This window comes from Octopus sinensis, linkage group LG10, assembly GCF_006345805.1.
Source record: "Octopus sinensis linkage group LG10, ASM634580v1, whole genome shotgun sequence".
Taxonomy (NCBI): domain Eukaryota; kingdom Metazoa; phylum Mollusca; class Cephalopoda; order Octopoda; family Octopodidae; genus Octopus; species Octopus sinensis.
The window spans coordinates 30,695,523-30,720,086 of record NC_043006.1 but is presented as its reverse complement, the minus strand read 5'-3'; the positions used below and the strand labels follow the sequence as shown (position 1 = coordinate 30,720,086).

General features: G+C 36.6%; 1 protein-coding gene across 2 annotated transcripts in view; it reads left to right on the top strand.

Moving 5' to 3' along the window:
• The window catches only part of LOC115216623 (Bardet-Biedl syndrome 5 protein homolog), a 40,509-nt gene that overhangs the window by 5,185 nt on the left and 10,760 nt on the right, over positions 1-24,564 (top strand). For both annotated transcript variants that reach the window (XM_029786105.2, XM_036506482.1), the window contains exons 2-7: positions 4,578-4,660; positions 6,776-6,841; positions 8,631-8,680; positions 11,942-12,019; positions 21,464-21,510; positions 22,553-22,688. In XM_029786105.2, the coding sequence (XP_029641965.1) occupies positions 4,578-4,660; positions 6,776-6,841; positions 8,631-8,680; positions 11,942-12,019; positions 21,464-21,510; positions 22,553-22,688 (460 nt within the window). The remainder of the gene's footprint in view (positions 1-4,577; positions 4,661-6,775; positions 6,842-8,630; positions 8,681-11,941; positions 12,020-21,463; positions 21,511-22,552; positions 22,689-24,564) is intronic.

Genomic DNA, 24,564 nt, shown 5'->3' with positions numbered 1-24,564 from the left:
GTAATAAAAGATTACAAGGATTACCATATTCTATTCTACTCTAGGCACAAGGCCCAAAATGTTTTTGGGAAGAGGGCCAGTCAATTAGATCGACACCAGTACTTGACTGGTACTTAATTTATCGACCCCGAAAGGATGAAAGGTAAAGTTGACCTCGGCAGAATTTGAACTCAGAACATAAAGTCAGGTGAAATACTGCTAAGCATTTTGCCTGGTGTGCTAACGGTTCTGCCAGCTCACCACTTTACAAGGATTATTATATCAATGTCTTCTCTTTTTTGCTTTTGTTTTTTTTTACCTATCTCAGTCGTCAATGGAAGGGCAAATACTCTAACTCCTCTCAGAGCTTCCAAAGATTAATAGAATGGTGGTTGGAAGTTTTGCTTTAAACAGAGATTTCTGTGCTAAAAGTATGCAATGGTCAGATAGCATTGTTAAACAAAATTACGGATTCTACCTGCAGACAACACAAACAAATCCTTCAGCAGACTCCCACATTTATTTCTGTCTACTAAATTACAATCACAAAACTTTAGTCAGTCTGAAGCTATGGTATCAAGGATTAAATTATAGTTCAATATGCTGAGATTGAAACTGAAACTATGTAACAATGGATCAAACTTCTTAACCACATCTCAATATGTGTGTCCATTGCCATTCTTCTTATATATACCAGTTGACACCATTGTAGGAGAAAAATACTGCTTGTGACTTGCAAGAGCAGGAAAAGTTTTGTTGTATGTTATGTGTGTGTGTGTGTGTGTGTGTGTCCCTGCTAGTTTCTCAACAATTAAAATGGGGTTTTGTTCTACCAGGGTTTGCAGGATGTCCTCATTGACCTCTGCAGATCTTCCAGGATGAGGCACATCTAGGCTGTAGTTTCCAGCTTGGAATTTCTGGAACCACTGTTGACGCTGACTTACGCTTATTGTCCGATTTCCATAAACTGCATTGATATTCCTCCCACTTTCCGTTGTGTTGTTGCCTTCATTGAATTCACAAAGCAAAATATGCTCCTTTGCCACTTCCATTATAGCTTTGAAAAAAATAACTGTTAAAACTGAACTGCACTCTTCAAAACTTGCACTAAGAATAAGTACAAGGTAAAAATTACTACTTGCTTTGATAGCAAGTTGATGCAGGTAGTTTATCCCATCCCCCTCTGACTTTTAGTTCATGCAATTGAAAAAACTGCATTATTTATAGGATGACCCAATACTTCAGGTCAACAGGGAGTTGAAACAAAAATGGTTATGAAGTGACATATCCCACAGAAGGAAAGCAGTTAAGTCTTGTTAATACTACAAGAGCCCATTAAGCCAGTACTTGATTCCATGAGATATAAGATAAATCTATGTTTGGTGACTTCCTTATAATTGCTCTGTGTTATCTTGTTTTAGCTGCTAAATACAAGAAAATTGATGAATTTAAGTGGGGGTTTTTTTTCCCAATGAGATCAAAATTTTAAACCAAGAGTTCAATACCTTATCCACTCAGTCATTTTGTTTCTATGTTTAGAAGAAAAGATTGAAGGTGTATAAATTACAACATTTTGGAAATGGTTTGACTTGGGAATGGAGAAAAATGAAGAAATCATAGAATGGGCTTAGAGAGATTAGTAGAGTGTTTATATTGAGATTTAACCAGAACTAATAACTAATATATTGTCTATAATCATTTACTATTGCTAACAATTAATCATCACTATTTCACCAAATATGATTTTATGAAACTAACATTATTGCAGCTTTTTATGTGTCTGCACCTAATTGAGTCAATTTGAGGTAACACCCAGCTTGTTGCAAGAGCTTTGCCTCAAAGTTAAATAAGACTTACAGACTAAGCTCTTAGCTGAATGAGAAGTATTATGTGCAGCATCAACTGTATTTAGATAAGCATTGTACAGTATAACAATGTTATTGCTGGTTAACAATAATGAACTTCCAGTCAATGACCCAGATATAACTGAGACTTGGCCATATTGTTGTACTGTAGCAGCAAGAAAAATCTTGTAAACACTTGTGATAAAAAACAAGCAGATAAACAATAGATTTCTCTTTATCTAAAACAGTTATGTTAGCCACATGAAAAATTTTGGTAATAGTGTAAAAGCTTAGGTCTTAAAAATACAATGAATATTAGCAGTATAAGATTTATGGAAATGTCATCAGGTGGTCCCCTCAAGAAATTCATACTTTCTGAAAGGGCCAGATTCTTATAACAACAAAACATGACTGGATCTGTTTAAAGTGATTATTAAAAGAAATTGAGTGAATCAGTTTAATTTTTTTTCAAATTTAATACGAATTAAAAATACAATGTGCAGAAGATAATTTCTCTGAGAATCATATATGGCATGGAATCAACTGAGTATCAGGTAAAAAACATTAGAATAACTCAAGTCAGGTGAAATTGAAGCTGAATGAAATATCATAAGAAATCTCAAACAACAATTTTTGATGCTTTATCAACAACTTAAATATATTGAAATAGCCACCTGTATATCATTACTGTTTCCCTACATTAGTAGCAATAGATTTTGTCTACTGATAAAGCTGAAACACGCAGAAATGCACATTTAGTAATACCACTATCACTGCCGGAGGATTTTTTTTGTCTGCTGCTGGCATATTTCTCTGCATTATTTAACACAGTACATCCATAAGATATATATATATATATATATTACTAGAAATTTATTGGAACAGACATGGATGTGTGGTTAGACGTTTGCATCCCAACCACATGGTTGCAGGTTCAGTTCTACTGCACAACACTTTGGGTAAGTTTCTTCTACTATAGGCCTTGTGTGTGGGTTTGGCTGGTGGAAACTGAAAAAGCCCATCATATATATGTGTGTAACTGTCTCCTTGACTTCACATGGTAGTTGTAACATGCCTGATCTTGGGAAACATTATTGGTAACAAGAATGGTATCCGGCTGTAGAAAATTCACCTCAACAAATTCTGTACAACCCATGCAAGTATGGAAAAGGGAACATTAAATGATGGTGGTGGTGGTGGTGGTGATGATTACAACAAATATTCCATTTATTCACTCATATTTTGTTAATAAATATTTCAGACTTCCTGTTTGGGTTGTTTCAATTATTCATCATCTTTTAAGTGTTATATTATCATATTTAGTGTGTCACTTTTATATCATCATGGCTTTACAATTTTGTGAAAACTAATACTTGTCTCAAATAAATAATATAAATTGAAACAAGAAAAATATTCAGTTTTTAATAAACAATTATTTTTTCCAGCTACAATTTATTTTCTGTTACACACACACACACACAATCCCAGTGAAAATGAAATTTATAATAAATTTGACTCTACATCTAGTATTGAGTAAGAAAGATTGAAGGATAGCAAAGATGAATGATGCTGAGAGTGAGTGATGGTTAACAGAAACAGATGGTCTAACTCAGTAGCTCACAACCTTTTTTTTACCTATGGACCCATTTGAATCCTATTTCTCTCTATTAAACCTCCATAACCATTCCATTTTTTTTTAATAGGGATTGTATAAAAAATTTTAATGTTTTGTTGTTATCATAGAAGTATAACCAATTTTTTACCCATAAATTTTAACAATAAAATCTTATGTGAACCCTCAAGGTTCATATTGACCCCAGTCTAAAGTAAACCAGATTGAGGCATTGCAATAAGAGTGATACAGGTAAGAGTTGTGGCCAGTAGTAAAGAAGAGGACATTGGATAAGGACCAATTCAATGCTATTCCTCATTACACCTCATTATGCCTGATGATGGATGAGAAACAGTGTTGTAAAGGATGGTGTTGGTAGAGGATTGAATGTAATGGTAAAAGGCGGCGAGCTGGCAGAAACGTTAGCACGCCGGGCGAAATGCTTAGCGGCATTTCGTCTGCCGTTACGTTGTGAGTTCAAATTCCGCCGGGGTTGACTTTGCCTTTCATCCTTTCGGGGTCAATAAATTAAGTACCAGTTACACACTGGGGCCGATGTAATCAACTTAATACCTATGTCTGTCCTTGTTTGTCCCCTCTACGTTTAGCCCCTTGTGGGTAATAAAGAAATAGGTATGAAGGAGTGGGAGAGGTAAGTAATAAATGAGAGGGTAAGGAAGAGTTGCTTGGGTAGATGGGTAAGTCTATATCAGGGTGAGATATGCAAATATTGATATTCAGCTGCCAGACTTCTGCAATGTCCATTTCACTATTCTTGCACATTTGAATGTTTCTTTTGCAGCAGAATATGATTCGATGCTTCACAGATCTGTGTCATCATTTTCATGAAGTTCAGATTTTTGACACGAGTCTTCACCAATTCATCCTGTGTTTTCTCATCCTCCTTCTTCAACAGATTTCCTTCGATTTGAATGCTTGGCATTTCTTCATTCAGCCAATGCCTTTCAAACACATTGTGTTCCAACACTAATGCCATCTTCTCACTTCTGCTGCACATTTGATTTCTCAACTTATTCCGCCTCATATCACCTTTTTCAAATCTTTAAGAATGTTACTGATTTTGTGCTGCGACGTTCATGAATATTGACAAGAGTATTCTATACTTTCTTCTCTCATTACAGACAGATGCAACCACGGAGTGGGGAGAAAGTTGTTGACATTGTTGACAGTGTGGAAGACACAAAAGGGAATAATGGAGAAAGAGGTAGGGTTTAATAAAATGTTCCTTCTCGAGCCATGCCAGGCTCATAAGGGTCGGTTTCCTGGTTTCAGTAGAAATTCCCCACCTGGATGGGATGCAAGTCCATTGCAGGATTACTCATTTTTGCCAGCTGAGTGGACTGGAGCAACAGGAAATGAAGTGTTTTGCTCAAGAACACAATGCATCGCCCGGTCCAGGAATCAAAACCACAACCTTACGATCATGAGTTCAACACCCTAACCACTAAGCCACGTGCCTTCACAAGGCTTAATAAATGATAACTAAATAAAAGCTTGTATATATATATATATATATATATATATATATATACATATATGTGTGTTTGTGCATGCATGCATATGTATGTATATGCTGGTGGCACATAAAAAGCACCATTCAAGTGTGGTCGTTGCCAGTGCTGCCTGACTGGCCCTTGTGCCGGTGGCATGTAAAAAGCATGCTCTACACTTTCAGAGGGGTTGGTGTTAGGAAGGGCATCCAGCTGTAGAAACTTTGCCAGATTGGTTTGGAGCCTGGTGCAGCCTTCTGGCTTGCCAGCCCTCAGTCAAACCGTCCAACCCATGCCAGCATGGAAAGCAGACGTTAAACGATGACAATGATGATGATGATATATATATATATATATTTCTATATATATTTACATATATGTACATGTGTGTGTATATATATATATATATATATATATATATATATACACACATGTACATATATGTAAATATATATAGATAGAAAGATATATATATAATGCATACACAAACACTGATATATGTATGTATGTGTGTATGTGACTAGGATTATATAACAGCTATTTTATTTCTAATGGTGTTGTTATTTTAAAGTACATTCAGGGACTGTGATACATATTTCCTTACTAACTTCCATATGATGATCACTTGGTTCTCATTGTAGAATCTCTGATAAAGCCTCAGAAAAAGTGTTCCAAGTTAGGAAATATCACTGAGATTCCACTGGCTTAATTTAAACCCCAATTACTGATTAGTTAGAGAGAATATCTAATCTTAGTGCTAATTAGGAAATGGCCTTGCTGAATATATTGGACGAGAGCAGATGGGAACTCAATACTTTGTAAACAAATGGTGAAGTGAGATCACTGGCAGACTGTCAGAGAACTGAGTTTTAGATATGGTAACTGCAACGTTGCAATTAATAGCAGGAGCAGGAACTGCTGAACTGCTTCACCAACTTGCTACAAGCAGGAGGTGATTTATATTACCGTGGTAACATAATTAGTTTTGTAAATGACTGCAGTGACACTATAAGTTGCTTAAAGAGAAAAGATATAGAACTTTTAGTTCTATTTAAAATGTAGGGCTTCTGTGTGTGTGTGTGTGTAAAAATACAGACTGTATTGAAAGTCATCTTTTAAAAGTATTTGTTTCTTGATGGTGTGACATGAGAATTGAATATGGATAAATTGCAATAACTGAAGGGAACTGGGTGGAAGTGATTGATTAGACATGTTGTATTAGTGGAGGGTGAAACAAAAATGAGCTGAGAGACAGGTTGGCTAATGAGCATTCCTGTTTACGTATGCAGTGAAGATGACTGTGATTGTATGAGGAGTGCTGAATGAAAAAGTTTTGAGAGATGACACCCATGGCTGTTACAGACTAGAAAATATAAAGGAGGAAGAGATGAAGTTGTGTCTCAGAATGTGGAGCATCACAAATGAGGTGACACAGTACTGAGATGAGTGATGACGTCATCATTCAACACACATCTCACACAATCCATCATGATGAAATAGCAGCTGTTAAAACTACTCTAAGTATAAAATGATTGTAATATTTTGCAATATTATCATATTAGGCAAACAAAATCATTTATTGGAGCAAGAACACACACGAAAATGAAAAGTATCACTGAAGAGGTCACAGATGTGTGATGAAAGATTTCCGGACAATGGACATGAGTTAAAATAATTCTAAAAAATAAGAACAGTAATAAACAAGTGAAGAACAAATGTATAGTATGTGTGTATATTTGGTAAAAAAAAAATAATCATCCTGAAATACAACAAAGAGAAATTCATTCTTTATGAACCCTGTCACTGTTAATTATTTTCATTTTTTCAAGGACGCCTGATTGTAACAAACTTGAGATTTATCTGGCATGCCCAGGTTATTCCGAGAATCAATTTGTGTAAGTATTATTCGTCCGTTATTAAATATATTTACTTTGTCTACTTTCTGAAAGATTGTTGATAACTGACCAATTATGTCGACAATTAGAGAATTGAATCATTTAGAGGTATATTGTTTTTACCAAATTAAAATATTCAACTAATTTCATCTCTCTCTCTCTCTCTCTCTCTCTCACCTTTGGTTGCTGGATATGTAAAACAATCCAAAACTTGGTAATATGACCCACCAATGGCATTGTGTTACTTATTGTGTATTTTTATCTTTAGTGTTTTTTTTTGTTTCAGTCATTTGACTGCGACCATGCTGGGGCACCACCTTTAGTCGAGAAAATTGACCCCAGGACTTATTCTTTGTAAGCCTGATACTTATTCTATCAGTCTCTTTTGCCAAACCACTAGGTTGTAGGGATGTAAACACACCAGCATCAATTGTCAAGTGATGTTTTGTGGGGGACAAACACAGACACACAAACATATACATGTATATACGATTGGCTTCTTTCAGTTTCCATCTACAAAATCCACTCATAAGGCTTTGGTCGGCCCGATGCTATAGTAGAAGACACTTGCCCAAGGTGCCACGAAGTGGGACTGAACCTGGAACCATGTGGTTGGTAAACAAGCTACTTACCACACAGCCTGTTGTTCGATGTATTTGTGTGAATGAGTGGAAACAGAGGAAGAAAGAGGGAAACATGGATACAGTAAAACTATTTAGGAATGACTACCATAAATAGCACACACACACTCACACACATGCATACACACACACACACAAGTCAATGGGAAAATCTCTATATGTCACTCAACCTGGTAGAAATAGCAGCTAAATCACCTTCAAATCATATTTAATCAATCTTAACAAGAGATGCATTGGCTGATGTAATGTGAGTGACACTATTCTTGCAACTAACACTGAATGATCATTAATCAAAGCCAAGTAACTGTTGGTGGCACTGAAGTATCCTTTCAGTTACTTATGTAGTTGAGTTGCTTATGTCTTCATCAATATCATCATCACCATCACCGCCATCACAACCACCATCACCAACACCACTATCACTTACCACCACCACTGCCACCTACTACTATTGGATTGGTAAGAAAGTAATTTTGGTGTGAAATAAAAGCCTTTTTTTTTCATACAAAGAATGAACTTCAATCAATTATATATTTTCCATTTTGTTCGATGACCTTTTGCCATCTTTCTGATAACTGCACAATTCCATACTCATAGAACTTCTGGTCCTTATCAGCCAAAAACACAAAGCAAGTGTGATTTCAAGTCATCATCATTATTGAAAGTTTTACCAATCAAAGAATTTTGCAAACTTTGATTCAGTCATCATCAACTTCAGTAGGTGGACTAAAACATTGATCATCTTTGAGTGAAAAATCTTCAGAATGGAATTTTTTAAACCATTTCTGACACGTGCATTCTGTTAAGCAATCAACACCATAAGCTTCACATATCTCTTTGTGGGCCTCAGCAGCTTTCTTGCCTTTACAGAAAAAGTAAAATATGGTGAAAATGTTCGTTTTTGCACACCATGTTAAAATTGACACTGAGCTAACAGCTGTAAACAAAATTACATGCAATTTGCTTTTTAAGTAAGCTAAAAGTAACAGCTATCAAATGTCCAAAAGGAAAAAAATCATAACATTATCAAAAGTCATTCAAAAAAATTGTAACTATCTATTTGTGAAAACAAAATTATTTTCTTGCCAACTTAATATTATACTTTTGTTATCAAAATTAATTGTGTACCTATCATCATCATCTTGCAGCTATTGGACTAAGCTGTATTATCAGTATAGCTACCAAGACAGCCAATTCAGTAAGTATTTTTTTTACTAAAACCCGAAATCCATTTCTTTTTAATTTGACATTAGCAATAATATATTAAAAGAGAAATATGTCTATTTCTTAGATTTAAAAAAGCAATAGTATCCATACTGATAATCAAATTATTTTTCAGAATACTCCAAAACCACTTCAACCTTAATCACATGTACCACAAACTAATTAATGAACAGAACATAAAAATATTATATTCCACAACTAGCAACTTTAGAAAAACTGTTGACAATTACAATCCCCTGAAACTTTCTGAAGTTGAAAAGTAAAGCCACACACACAACTACAATAGTAGCAACTGTAGAACCCTCTAACCTGTCCTCTAAACTGAAACTGTTGCATTAGTAGTATCATCTTTAGCACAATTGTAACCACAAACACTATATTGCATATATGGAGTACACAGCAAACCACTTTAAGATATGATACAACCAACATATGCATACTTTTTGCAACCCAAACAGGAAAAATGATACCTTAATATCCAAACATATATCAACACTAAAATCAAAGAATACTCCATTTAGCATTAATTTGAAAATATTGTCACACACACACAACCATACCGAGGAAACAACAGATCCTACCAACTTTGTATCTATGAAGCCTACCACATTCTCATATTGAGAAATCAAATTCTTAAGCAAAACTCTGAATTAGTCTCTTCCACAGACACAAAATCTTCAAAACATTAAAACATTTCAAACCAATATTTTTTTTTCTAACAGCTAAATATGCAATATCCCACCTACTCTCCATCCCATCACAACAAACTGTTTCCATGATATACATAACCACATTGAAGAAGTTCTGTAGAAATTATCTTAAAATTTTCAAACTTTCTACCAAAATACCCATTTCTGATATATGCATACATACACATATATATACACACACACATTTATACACATATATGCAAAGTTGTTGGAAGATTAATCAAGCTTAGAAATTTTTTTAATGCATTTATTTATATACAGGTATATGTACACATTTTTATGATGCCCCACATCTGCATATATCCATAGATCCAAAATAATATATTGTAAATATACTTACAAATAGCTATGCTGATAAAAGAAATATTTATAAAAACATAATCCACAGCTTTTGCCTGCCCAAAACAAAAAAAACTTCAAGCTCTCTGACATCACATTTCTTGTAAAAATAAATATATGTATGTTTGTATATATGTAAAGAGTGAAAGGGGTACAGTGAACTTGCCACGAGGACTGGAATATCCAACATTTCAGAGTCAATCTTTCATGAGGGGGTGAGAAAAAGAGAAGAAAGTCAAACAGAGTTTATATCCCCTCAGCTTCAAAAACTGGCTGCAGCTGTATATATGCATGCATGCATGTATGTACATGGGAAGGTCAGCTGCAAAGTTCATAGGTTGACCAAGATACTCTCACGGAATGTGACCAAATAAAGTTCATTTTACAACATAGTACCCTCCCCTTGCAGTCTACACATTTCTTCAATTGGTGTTGCAATGGTTGGATCCCATTGGTGAAGAAGCTTTCATTCTGTTGGTCAAAAAAAGTTATCAGCAGCAGAAACAACGTCATCACCAATACAATAGTGATCCTCAGCCAAGTGTTTTTTTCACATTGGGGAGCAGATGATAGCCAGATGGAGACTATTCAGGAGAATAGAGCAGGTGGTGGTGGTGGGGTGTCTCAACCAGTTCAATGCCACAGTTACATACAGCAGCCATAGAAACCAAGGACTTGTGTATTGGAGTATTGTCTTGATGAAACAAGACCCCTTTTGTCAGTTTTCCTGAGCATTTGGTCTTGATAGCCTTTTGTAACGTTCTCAGCAAGATGACGTAGTATTTACCATTCATGGTGTGGCCCTTTTGAAGATAGTCAATAAACACAATGCTTTTAGCATCCCAAAATCCTAGGTCATCACTTTCCCTGCAGATGAAACGATCTGAGCCTTCTTTGGAGCAGGTGAGGAAGGGTGTTTCTACTGCATGCATTGTCTTTTTGTCTCTGCCTCAAAGTGATGAAGCCAACACTCATACAGGTTTGGGAAATGTTCAAGGAGACCAACTGGAACTGCCTCAAACAATGTCAAATTTTTCCATGATGTGATCAGCCTCTTGCACTTTTGGTCAGGTGTCAGATGTGAAACCACCAAAGTAGAAACCTTCGTCATGTCAAGTTCATTATGCAGAATATTCCGAACTCTCTCACAGGATATGCTAATAGCTTTGGCTCTTTGATTTATAGTCAGTCACCTGTCATCTGTCACCAAGTGATGAACATAATCAATGTTTCTGCACAATGTCCAGACCTTGGGTCATCTTCAAGACTCCATTCCCTTCCCCTCCTAAATTCAGCTGCCCACTTTTGCATTGTTAATAAAACTGGTGTGTCCATCCCCTAATGTAGCAACCATGTCAGCATGAATGTTGTTGGGGACAAGACTGTTTTTCTGCAAATACCTGATAACACCACAATGCCAAATTTTGTCCATTTTCAAATGAAGTTGCCATTAGTTACTTTTGAAGTTTTCTTTGAACAGTCAGATGTAGTTTACCTGAAAAGAAACAATACAGTTATTAATAAGAAGAATTGAAATGAATGCATGCAAGATTTCACAGCTCCAGCAACACTCCTTCATAGTCTACCTGTGAACGTTTCAGGCCACCTTGATGTGTGTGTGTGTGGTGTGTGTGTGTGTGTATGCAGTGGGTTATTGGACTGCAAAGAAATAAGAAAGAAACAGTTATAATTTCAACAATATAGCAAATAGTGTACAGTCATGTTCCAGATAAAATTATGTAGAATTACAATGGTTCTCACTCACCAAACTGGTCAACAAGTGCATTCTTTATATACCTGACAATGACAGGTATTCTTCTAGTTTATTTTAATTGCATTTACAAAAGCAACAGCTTTTATGTTAGGTGTCCACACTCCACTTGAGATGTGCACCATGAAGACCCTCCCCTCACCTTCTTCACTGTCAGCTTATGAAACACTGTTTAATTACAGTGCTCCTACTGCTGCTAGTAGCGATGCACTATGCGTGATCTAGAAGACCTGTTTAAACAAAGTGGACTGTGTCAGTTGAGGGTTCAATGTTTCTGTCATAAACAATACATAGAAACCACCGGATAGTAGTTTAATAGTTTCATTTGTCAATGATTTCACCTTGATCACCACCACTATCATTGATTATTCATTTCTATAATTCTCACCCTAATCACTTGTTTGCATGTTTACAGAAACTGAGAGGGACAACTGATGCCCTCTATGTTTTGGCCAAAGCCCAGACACGGTTTGAATTCATCTTCACAAATTTGGTAAGTGTAATTACAAGTTTCATTCTATTGCTCCTGGACCCTAAACACCATCTCAAGTTCCTCTTACCCTAGCACAGTTCACTGAAAAAAAGTCATATAATAATACAAGAGATAACACAGTTTTCTTTTGAGTGGCAACTTGTGTGAGATTCTAAATAAACAGAAAAGCCTTTTGCTTGGCCACCTTAATGCTATTGGTCAGTTGACAGTAGCTTAATAGAAACCACAAGAACCACAGAAACGGTTTAATAGTTGTCCATTCCTGCTATGAGTAAAATTTTGTTCTGTCTGTTCTCAGAATGTGTCTTTGAAGAGGTGTCAACATTTACATCTGTTCTTTGACAACATTTGTATTTTATTATGAATATTCCAGTTATCTCTGCATGGATAATATATTTACAGTACGAGTGGAGGAGTGGAATGTCAATCTAAAATATTGTCTAAAATATCTGTTAATGTTATTTACATTACATTTGACGGATATTTGTCCTCATATCCGACAGGTGTAAATAATGTACATAATTCCTCATCTCTCAAATATAGAACTGTATCTGTTAATGTGTATTGCATTAAAGCAAACTGACAAGTGTGTGCGTGTGTTTCATTCAGGGATTAGATTTTAACCTGTTGCCAATTTCTGATAGTTTTGTTCCCTTTTACATAGAAATAGCCAAATTACTTGTGATTAACTGACTCGTTTCGTTCACTTGTACAAATATAATAACTGCTTTTCAGCACATTCTACCATATTTCAATAGAACCAGCTGCCATAAGCAACTTGGCTTTTATTCCAGAGTTCTTCCACAAATATGTCAACAGGTTCCATATTTTGGGGTTAATTGTCATCAATGTTGTTTGTTAATTTGTTATTACTTAGTGGATTCCGCTAAATCTCAGCTCTGTTGTCAACATAATGAGTCTGGGAAAGGTGGTGAACTGACAGAGCTATTAGTACACTAGGCAAAATGCTTAGCAGCATTTCATCTATCTCTACATTCTGAGTTCAAATCCTACCAAGGTCAGTTTAGCTTTTCATCATTTCAGTGCTGATAAAATAAATACCAGTGAAGTACTGGGGTTCATGTAATCAACTTACACCTCCCACAAAATTGCTGGCTTTGTGTCAAAATTTGAAACCAATAGAATATGCCTAGTAACTATTTATTTGAATCCAGTTGTGAAGCATCGAAATAAAATATTCATTCAAGCAAAGATATAAAAGTCCTTTAAGCAGTTAGCCATATTGAATAGCAGGAGTGGCTGTGTGGTAAGTAGCTTGTTTACCAACCACATGGTTCCGGGTTCAGTCCCACTGCGTGGCACCTTGGGCAAGTGTCTTCTACTATAGCCTCGGGCCGACCAAAGCCTTGTGAGTGGATTTGGTAGATGGAAACTGAAAGAAGCCCGTCGTATATATGTATATATATATATGTGTGTGTCTGTGTTTGTCCCCCTAACATTGCTTGACAACCAATGCTGGTATATCCCCGTTACTTAGCGGGAGACCAATAGAATAAGTACTGGGCTTACAAAAGAATAAGTCCCGGGGTCGAGTTGCTCGATTAAAGGCGGTGCTCCAGCATGGCCGCAGTCAAATGACTGAAACAAGTAAAAGAGAGCAGTGATCACATCACCCTCATTTGACCTGACAAATATGTCAAACACACAACTGGGAGCATGAATATTCTAGTCACATAACCAGTTGCCATGTTTTTGATAACCTTTTGTCACTGTCTGCTGCGTGACTTTAATTGTACAATTGTAACACAAGTGAGTTGGTGTTAAATAACGAGAGAGAGAGAGAGAGAGAGAGAGGAAGGGTAGAGAAAGATTGGTAGGTAAATAAATATAGATAGGTAAAAATAGATAGATAGATAGATAGGCAGACAGACAGATACAAAATAAACATAGGAGTGGAGGTATAGATTGTTGTTGACCAGATATATTAGACAGGTTGGTCGAAAGATGGATGGATGTATATAGATCTGTGTGACCTGTGTGAATTATCTTTTACTTGTCTCAGTTATTAGACTGTGGCCATGCTGGTGCACCTCTTTGAAGAATTTTAGTCAAAATGAATTGAGCCCACTACTTATTTCTTTAAGTCTCATACTTATTCTATCGGACCCTTTTGCCAAACTGCTAAGTTACAGGGATGCAAATATACCGACACCCATTGTGAAATGGTGAGGTGGGGGTGGAAACACAGACTCAAACACAAACACACACACACACACATATACATATATATGACGATTATCTTTGAGTTTCCATTTACCAAATCCATTTCTAAGGCTTTGGTTGGTCTGAGGCTATAGTTAAAACACCTGCCCAAGGTGTCATGCAGTGGAGCTGAACCTAGAACCATGTGATTGGGAAGCAAGCTTCTTACCACAGAGCCAATCCTGTGGCTATGCATGTATACATAGATACAACACATGCATACAAGTATATACATACACACACACATGCACAACCACACACACAGACACACACACACACACACACGCATGCATGTGCGCATACGCACACACACACACACACAGAGTTGTAGCTAGTTACACAGGCATAGGCTGGTTGTTAGATAGATGGGTTTAGATAGATATGTGATTTGAAAGAAGATAACTTGGGGTTGACTAGGTTCATAAATATATAAGTATATTGTTGCTGCTGTCGTCATTGTCATCATTGTTGTTGTTTACCCTTACACCAGACCCAATTAAATCAAACTATGATAAAAAATAATCCTGCAATGAAAATTTTTATCTCACCTCACATCTCTTTCAAGTCATCACCCAAACTTTTCCTTCGATATCAACTTTCCCGATCTTGTTGTATTTTTGTTGTTGTTTTTATTTCACCCCAGTTCAGCATTTCTTCAGTAGATCTGTAATCAAAGACATCCTGATTCTGTGACCAAAGATTGGCCATGATGTTATTCACAATCACATTCCAACACCTTGATTACAGGCATGTTGTCTCTTCTCTCTGCCTTTTCTACAAATTCTGGTCATCTCTATTCAGACTAACTTTTCTTGCCTTCTCTTGTCACCCAAATTATGTCCTCCCATCCACCAAGCTCCAAACTAAGCACTTTGTCCCTTCTTTCCTTCCTAGTCCTTTGACTCTTGGCTATTTCCTCTTTGCACAGGTTTCTCAACCTGGAGCAAAACAACAACATCAGCAAGGACAACAACAATCTGATTAGTTCTCACAGAGTCCCTTCTATTTTTCTCAAACAACATACTTTAGATTGAGCTCCTTTCACCACTCAACTCTTTCACCCTTTACTTTCTGCAGAAATCTGTTCCAATCACAGTAGACATGCAAAAGTGTGTCGCATTCTCGAAGAAGGGTTTCCTCTCCGACCTTGTCAACAGCCATCCTCTCAGACTCACATTTTTATTTAATCACTTAATCAGAAGTGGTAGGGTACTGCCTATGACCCTTTACCGGACTTCTGAGGCAAGTGGAGGGAGGGAAGGAAGGAGGGAGTGAGTAATCAATCCACCCTTCCTCCTCATCCTGCAAACCTTGTCCGAATGTCTGCAACAGAATTGAATTTGGTAAAGGCACCCAGCAGCCAGGTGATGGTGTTCAATTGGGCAACAAATTAAGACAAGTTGTGGAGACAATCATAATTTCATCCCCTTCACTTTCTCTTTCTGTCAGTCCCATGTTTACAGAGCCAGCCCTGTATTTCTCTTATATCACACACTGACATATTTGATTTCAGGAACTTCAGTGAAAGCAATGTTGTTACCCTTAACTAAAGATTTTCATTAGGAACTTTTCCATCATGGTACCACCTATGCAGCTTTAACTGTGTTTTGGGTTATAATTTTGCTGCCAGACTGTTCCATTACAATGGAACATAGGACTCTTCCCTACAAACATTTTAAAAGCACTGACCTCTCACTCTCTCTCAACTAATCACTGTTATTATTGATGTTTCCATTCTTCTGTTAACTTTTTGCACCTAATATACTTACCTCTCCCCTTCTTTCCATCACTCCCTCCAAACTTCACTAAACGTTTCGCCTGATTATTCCTCTGCAAAACTGCAACCCTTTCGAATTGCTGCCATGACTACAATTTCTTACATATATTAAACTTCAGAAATTGAAATTGCACTTTAACATTAATCTGGAATTACTTACAAATGGTCATGAACACTGCATTCCTCCAACTAAGTCATTTGGAAAAATATTTGATGTTATTTTGTCTTGTTTGTTTGGAGTTTTTCCCCAAATTAAATGCAAGCAACTTTACAGTCCATACAGCTTGACCATTTTCCTCTTCTCCACTAATTTTTTTTTTGCTTACATTTGTAAACGATTGCATAATTGAATAGAATATGCTCCCAACAGGCCACTCACTATTTTGCTACAATTAACATGTTTAATCATCCAATTAGCATGCAGTAATTTGTTTTCAAAAGCTGTCGTTAAAATGAAGATATCATTTATATAAGCCAGTATACTGATTATCTCCATTAGCTCAGGTAATTTTTTTCTTCAATAAACTTTGAGCTTGTGTGAACTATGTGGGTACCTCTGATTCCTTGACCCACAAGAGAAGTCGCACTGGACAACAAAGACTGGAAAGATTCAAGGGAAAAGAAGCAGAGGAAGGAGAAGGGTGATATGAAAGTCCATCTTGACAAAGTTGCTGCAAGAAAAGCATCAAACATCAAAGAGCAGAACTGTTACAGAAAACAAAGAACAGAGAATCGTGGCAGGACGTTATTGCTTATGTCCTACATACTGTACATGGCACCCAAAGAAGAAGTCTTAGACATACAAAAAAAAGGACAAGGTCATCATCACTGCCAAACCCTTTGATTCTATGGATATAAACCAGGGTTGATCTGGGATGTAATAACAATAGCATTAACTGACTTCAGTCCGTCTATCTAGTTTTTCTGTCCCTTATTCCTGGGAGGATTACAGGAGTAGGAGCCTCAGACACTTCTTCCATCATAGGGTCCTAGTAGAAACACTCATCATTAGATTTTCTGGTTGGATTCCCAAGAATGACCAACTGAGGCTATGGATGTCATCCAACCATCTCATTCTTGGTCTGCTCCCAGGTCTCCTACCACTTGTTCAGTTTGAAGAATGATTCTTTCATTTGTTTCCATAATAAAACTCAAAAGTTTTAATAAACAGAGATTTTATGTAAGAAGTGAACTTGTGTAATTCACCAGAGTTACAATTTTTGTGTGTAATCTTATCCTGAATTTTGCATGTTTGTGCTGGTTCCATAACAGTGTCTATGAAGAAACTCTTCTGAAACTTTTACAACAGTAAGATCACTGCATGCAAAAACGATCATTCTGCCAGGCTCAGTACATCTGCACCAACATCAGAACAAATAAGTTGCATGTTTCAGCCTTCAAATTCCAGACACCATGAAAGGTCCTTAACAACACTTTAACGCAGTGAAATAATAATAACAACAACAGCAGCAGCAGCAACAACGACAATAATGATAAGGATTTCTAATTTAAGCCCAAGGCCAGCAGTTCTGAGAGGAGGTGGGGTAGTCAACTTCTATCACTCCTTCTATTTGACTGGTATTTTAGTTTATCAAGCCTGAAAGGATGAAAGGCAAAATTGACCTTGGGAGACCATTCATACAAACAGTGTGTAACAAAAATGTGTGGTGGTGTACACACACACGCACAAACACACACACATACACACATAAACAAGGAGTAAAAGATATTATGCAATGTATTAAGACATTGAATTTTATTTTAAATTACACAATGAAGACAATAAATGTGTGCATGCTTCATCATCATCATCATATTCCATTTTCCATGCTGGCATGGGTTGGACTGTTCAACTGGGGCCTGGGAAGCCAGGAGGCTGCACCAGTCTGATCTGGCAGTGTTTCTACAGCTGGATGCCCTTCCTAATGCCAACCACTCCAAGAGTGTAGTGGGTGCTTTTTACATACCATCAGCACAGAAGCCAGAGGGGGCTGGCAATGACCACGATCGGTTGGTGCATTTTACGTGCCACCAGCACTGAAGCCAGTCAAGGCAGTGCTGGCATCGGCCACATTCAGATGGGGCTTTTTATGTGCCACCAGCATGGGGATCACAACTACAATTTCCATTTGATTTTTATTTTGATGTACTTGACTCAATAGGTTTCCTCAAGCACAGCATGTCACCTACAATCCAAAGTACTTTTGAGTGGGCTGGGGCTGGTTATGTGACACTAGTGTAGGTTTCAGCTGTGAACTCACTTTATTTGCCGGGTCTTCACAGTCACTGCATATCTCCAGAGGTCTTGGAGTTATGTTTATATATATATATGTATGTATGTATGGTCGTAATAGCAATTGATGTCATGTGGAAAACAATGGATAGCACTAGTTTTGAAATAATGTAAGGAGCAGGCAAACTGATGATTTGGGATTTTGCAGACAACTCGGCATTACTAAACTCTGTCAGAGATACACTGCAGGCCATGACAGATAGCCTTTACAGTTTGGAGGTGAAAGCAGGGCTGTGGTTTAGTGCTGAGAGGATTAAAACCATATCAACTGGTGGAGCCCAAACACAACTTGTCAAGTTTGGTCATAAAGAAATCAAGTACATTGATGGGTTTACTTATCTCAGAAAGTGTATTTCCAATGAGGATGATGCAGAAGTTGAAGTCAAGACCAGAAAAGGTAAAACAATGTCAGCATTTCAATACTTTTGTTTAATACAAAGATCAAAGACCATCTGTAAGAAGATAAAGTTACAGCTACTCTACTCATTTATCGTTATGCTAGCAGCTATGTCTGTGAAATCTGGAAGAAGACAACAAAGATCTCTCAATTACTAAATGTGTTTCATTAGTGCTGTCTACATTGAATCCTGAATGTCTCTCACCCGAACAAAGTGAGAAACAAAAAGTTGACAAGAGGAACTGGCATGGGAAATTTGCAGGACATGGTGACTAAGCGATGGATACAGTTTACTAGTCATGTTCTTCAATTAATGCAGGAGAGATATACTACCACTGTGATGGAATGGACACCAATAGGTGGAAAATGACCAAAGGAAAACCAAGGAAGACGTAGTGTTGTACATTCCAGGATGACATAATAACAACAGGAAATGGACCAAGTGGAACCAGGAACAAAGTGAGCAATCGGAATGTCTGGAGAAGGTGCATTGTCCATTATGTTGACAGCACTGGGGAATCTAAGAGCTAAGCTAAGACATATGTATGTATGAAGAGGTGCTGAAAAGTTCCTGGCTTTAAGGGTATCACAAAAGGTCCGGTTGGAAGCCTGATTTTCCTTGTTCTTTTACAGGGCTTAGAAAATCTGAAGGACCACTGCGATAAGTGTGTGAATCTGAGAGGGGAATATGTTGAATAGAATCATAGTTAACTGATCCTCCTGTATTTTCTTTTACCCAAAGCCAGGAACTTTTCAGCACCCCCTCATATACCTATGTATGTATGTATGTTCATATGATGTATGTATGTATATATATATGAATGTATGTATATGCATATGTTCGCATGCATACTCACACAGACACAAATACGAGTAAAAGATTTAGAACCCTTCCTCACAAAGATGAGAATCTACCCCTTAGGTTCCTCATACTAGAACCAAATACATCCAAAAGGGCCTATGAATAACCTCTGAATTGGTCAAGACAAAAAAATGTCCTCTTTCAATTTCCAGTATCAAACAGTCATAACCTCTGTGTGTGTGTGGTTTCTACCAATATTTTATTGTCTTCTCCTCCTCCTCCTCCTCCACACAGTCTTGACTCATGTCATCTGTTAATCCATTACACAACTGTGAATCTCTTGTGATTTCGGAATATGGTCTCCTCTTCTTTCTTAATCTTACAACCTTTTCTTTTTGGTTCATTTTTTTTTTAACCTGTCACTTTCTTTTGACCTTCCAGGACAGTTTTCCACTGCTCTTCAGTAATTATTAATTCTAACTTTGGCATTTTACCAAAAATCTTAGAAGAGTATGTAGGTGACTTAATTAATCTTGGTATGTTACTGCTTTTTGTGTTATAAACCAGAGAAGAATGAAAGACAAAGTTGACTTGTAAAATGGAAAGGCTTATAATTAAATCTTACAAGGAATGATGCTAGGACTTTACCATTCTTCAACTGCACCAATTTTTATAATAAAAATATTGCTATTATTAGTATTATCATCATCATCATCATTTAATGTCTGTTTTCCACACTGGTATGGATTGGATGGCTTGACAGGAGCTGGTCAGTGTAAGAGCTGTACTGCAGCAAGCTCCAATTGTCTGTTTTGGCATGGTCTTTATGGCTGGATGCCATTCCTAATACCAATTACTTTACAGAGTGTACTGGGTGCTTTTTATGTGGCACCAGCACTACTCTCTATAACTGTAATAATCAGTCATAATTTAGGTATGAAGCTGATAATTTTGAGTTAACCTAAGTAGAATTTGAATTCAGAACATAAAGATTCAGAACAAACTCCAGAAGGTATTTTGTCCCATATTCTGACAATTCTATCAATCTGCTGCTCTTCCTGTAGAACCATAAAATAGCAAGCATCAATAAGAGAGCAAATATCAATGAGCTGTGAAATGATTACAACCAAAACTCACACAAATTGTATCCTACTGTCTTAAAAGGGTAACAAGGAGCATGGCTCAGTGGTTGGAGCATTGGGCTCACAGTCATGAGGTAGTAAGTTTGATGCTCCAGTTCACTCAGCAATAGAAATGAGTTGTGATGTCATTGGTGCCAAGCTGTATTGGCCCCCTTGCCTTTCCTTTGGATAACACTGGTAGCATGAAGAGGGAAGGCTGGTATGCATGGGTGACTGTTGGTCTTCCATAAATGACTTTGCCCAGACTTGTGCCTTGGAAGGTAACTTTCTAGGTGCAATCCTTTGTGAAGGCGCATGCATAGTTTAGTGGTTAAGGTTTTGCACTCAGGATTGCAAGATCGTGGATTCAATTCCCAGATCGGGTGTTGCATTGTGTTCTTGAGCAATGCATTCCATTTCTCGTTGCTCTGCAATCATTTCGACGTCTGACATGTGGCACCCAGTTGCACCTGTACAAATCATCTGTGTGGTTGTTTGGTAAGAAATTGTCAAACTCTCATACATCATTTATTAATGGAAGAGTCCATTATATATATATATATATATATATATATATATGTATATACACACACACACACACACACACACCACACACACACACACACACACACTGAAAAAAGATGAGATGGTCAAAGGTGGAAGAACATTTCCTCAAAGATCTCCTCTCAGGTCAGAACCGACTTGGGGCTAAACAACAAGAAAATAGAGAAACCAATCAGGAAATGACATTAAAAGACTTTTTTTGTGTTTTTATGAAATCCTTAAACATTGTAAAGTCATGAAACATGTATTTTATATTGGTTTGTTTAGGTGCCGGGGTCTCCAAGACTTTTCACATCTGTTATTGCAATACACAGGTAGGTTTTGAATCTTTCTCTTCTTATATTAATGAATTGTTCCTGTTAGGAAGAATATCCAGGAGCGAAAATAATTGCTTCAGCACTTTACAAATGTCCAGTGTTGGAAGATCAATGTCACCCTTACTTTTCAAACCAAGCGAGACTATCGTAGAGTCATAATAAACAAGAGGACTTGTTCTTGGTTGGATTATGTAGTTCCTGGTACTTGTGTGTGTGTGGTTAATATATGGATTCATCGAATTATGTGACTGACATGGAAAGCTCCTCTAGTGGAGCCGGATATCATACCACATAGTAATTCAATACAGAGGACAATAATGCAGAGTCTATGCAACTGATATCAAGGAGTTCCAATTGATGAAATTATTTCATGAGGGATATATATATATATATATATATATATATATATATATATATATATATCAAATAAAATTAAAAAAAGAACACAAAGGATATCATGGTACACGTGTTTCAAGCTTTATAAACAATCCGTTATTGCATCAGTGTATTATTGATATAAAAGATGGTATATATATATACAATAGAAAATCTAGAGGTATGAGAGGGGAATATATTTATTCACCACTTGTTAGCCTTAGCCTTAGGATTACAGCTGTTTTGCAACCTTCATCATCATCATCATCATCATTTAATGTCTGTTTTTCATGATAATGATGATGATATGTGTATGCATGCATGTGTGTGTATATATGTATGTATGTGCAAACCAGAAACGGAACCTCAATGCAGTTACTGGCTATGCTGGAGCTAGTGACTGACTCTACCTCAAATTTTACTGTATTGTCTTCTAAAAACAAAAACACATGAGAAAATAGGAAGGGTGAGTCATGGCTGGGACTCCTCTAGTCATGTACCTTTACTCAAACAGAGTTGACTTATGGTTTAACAACAACACTAATTAAATAAAGCACATAAATCTTTAGCCACAAAATTCACTTATTCCTAAGATAACTCAGAATTCTATGTGTGTGTGTATTACAGAGCGTGTATTTATGTGTCATATTTGTATGTATTACAGAGCATACGACACGACTCGGCTGTACCGTCAGCTGAAACTAAGAGGAGCCCTGATAGAAAACAAAGAGCTGAAGTTGCTGCCATTAGAACAACTGTGCAGCAAAGTCAATGGTGTTTGGAATCTCTCCAGCAACCAGGTATGTGTGTGTGTGTGTGTGAGGAAGCGGTATGCCTGTTGCTGTATGACAGTGTTCATACATATAAATAAATATGTGTGTGTGTATGTATGCAAGTGTGGTTATATGTGTGTGTGTGTGTGTATACACACACACACACACACATATATATATATAAGTGCAGACATGGCTATAGGCATGATCATGGCTGTGACCCACTTTCACACATATATCCAGAGGCCTACAATAATATACTATAAAATACCCTCGTTTGAAACAGATTTGAAGAAATATTTATAAATTCATGACCCACACTCAACACCCATAAAATGCAAGGGTTAAACATTTCTACGTATTAATCAAATTGCTTATGAAACAATGAACACCAAGAGAGCAATGTACAGACCATGTCCATTTGTGAAGACTAAAGCACAGGAAAAACAAATTTCTATACTAGCAACACCATAATATGCGTGACTAATAATTCCCACCTTCCAAGTACAAACAGGAAATGTCCTAAATAACAACAACTACAAGTAAAGAAACTGATCAGCTAAAACATGCTACCAACTTATAATGTTTTGTGAACTCATAAAAAATTTTATTACAAAAAAGTTGATACATGAAATTATTAGGTTTTAAAATACTGCACTAAATTTTGACCTTTGTATTGTCAAGCAACAGATTAAATCCAATAAAACCAAGAATAATTAAATATCCACACCTGCTTACAATGTTCTACATACATGAATAAATTTTAAACACTAACATAACCCTAAATTTAATCAATAAGCATTTCTCCAAGACACCTCCCCATGATGACCCACACTCTCAAGGGTGATTTTAACTCAACAGAGATTATACAAAGCCAAGATTAACTTCAATTGCAATCTGGCAATGGCTTAACTAGCTGAAATTTTGAAGCCACTGTCAACAACATTCTTGTTTATTGTTATTATTATTATTATTATTATCATCATCATCATTATCATCATCATCATCATCATCATCATCATCATCATCATCATTAATAATAATAATAATAATAATAATAATGATAATACTATATGTGTTTGTGTGTGTGTGTGTGTATATATATATATATATATATATATATACTAGCAGTATCGCCCGGCGTTGCTCGGGTTTGTAAGGGAAATAACTATATAAGCATTTTTAGAGAGTTACTTCCCTTATAATTCGGGCTTTCTTAGCCATTTTTATTTTGGTGTCTTCAAGCCATGAAGTCGTTGTTCTAAAAGAACGCTGGTTTCCTTCACAACGCATTACGACGTTGATTTCTTTACACTCCCTTCCCCACAGCTTCACGAGGGAGGGAAGGGGAGAAGCAAACAGGTGCAGCTGTGAGCGTGGACACCAACTCTGCCGCCATCGACATACGATGCATTTTATGCATTAAAATGGAATAAAAATGATGTTAAATTATTTTTAAAATCGTAGACTCATCGTTGACGCGCGCTAATAGTCAGATGGGCTCGATATGAATCACGACTATAAGATACCCGAATTTGGTTAAACTGCACCGCAAAATGTGGGAGGAGTTAGGAATCTAAATTGAAGGGGACAGACACTCACACAACTAGAGTTTTATATATATAGATATATATATATATACAGAGTGCGTAAGATATTTGAGGACAGATTTAAGTTTATAAAAAACAGATATATAATATATAATAACAGATAATAACTTTATTTATCAAGAAATGCTATGAGGATAAAAATAAACCTTTTTTTTCTATAATGTTATTCAATAAAGCCACCTTCAGCTTCAACAACTGCTTCTATATGAGATCTAAATCATCTACATGCTCGAATCAAGTGGTCCTGGTTCATTTTGAACATTACCCTTACTATGGTAGCTTTCAAAGAATCT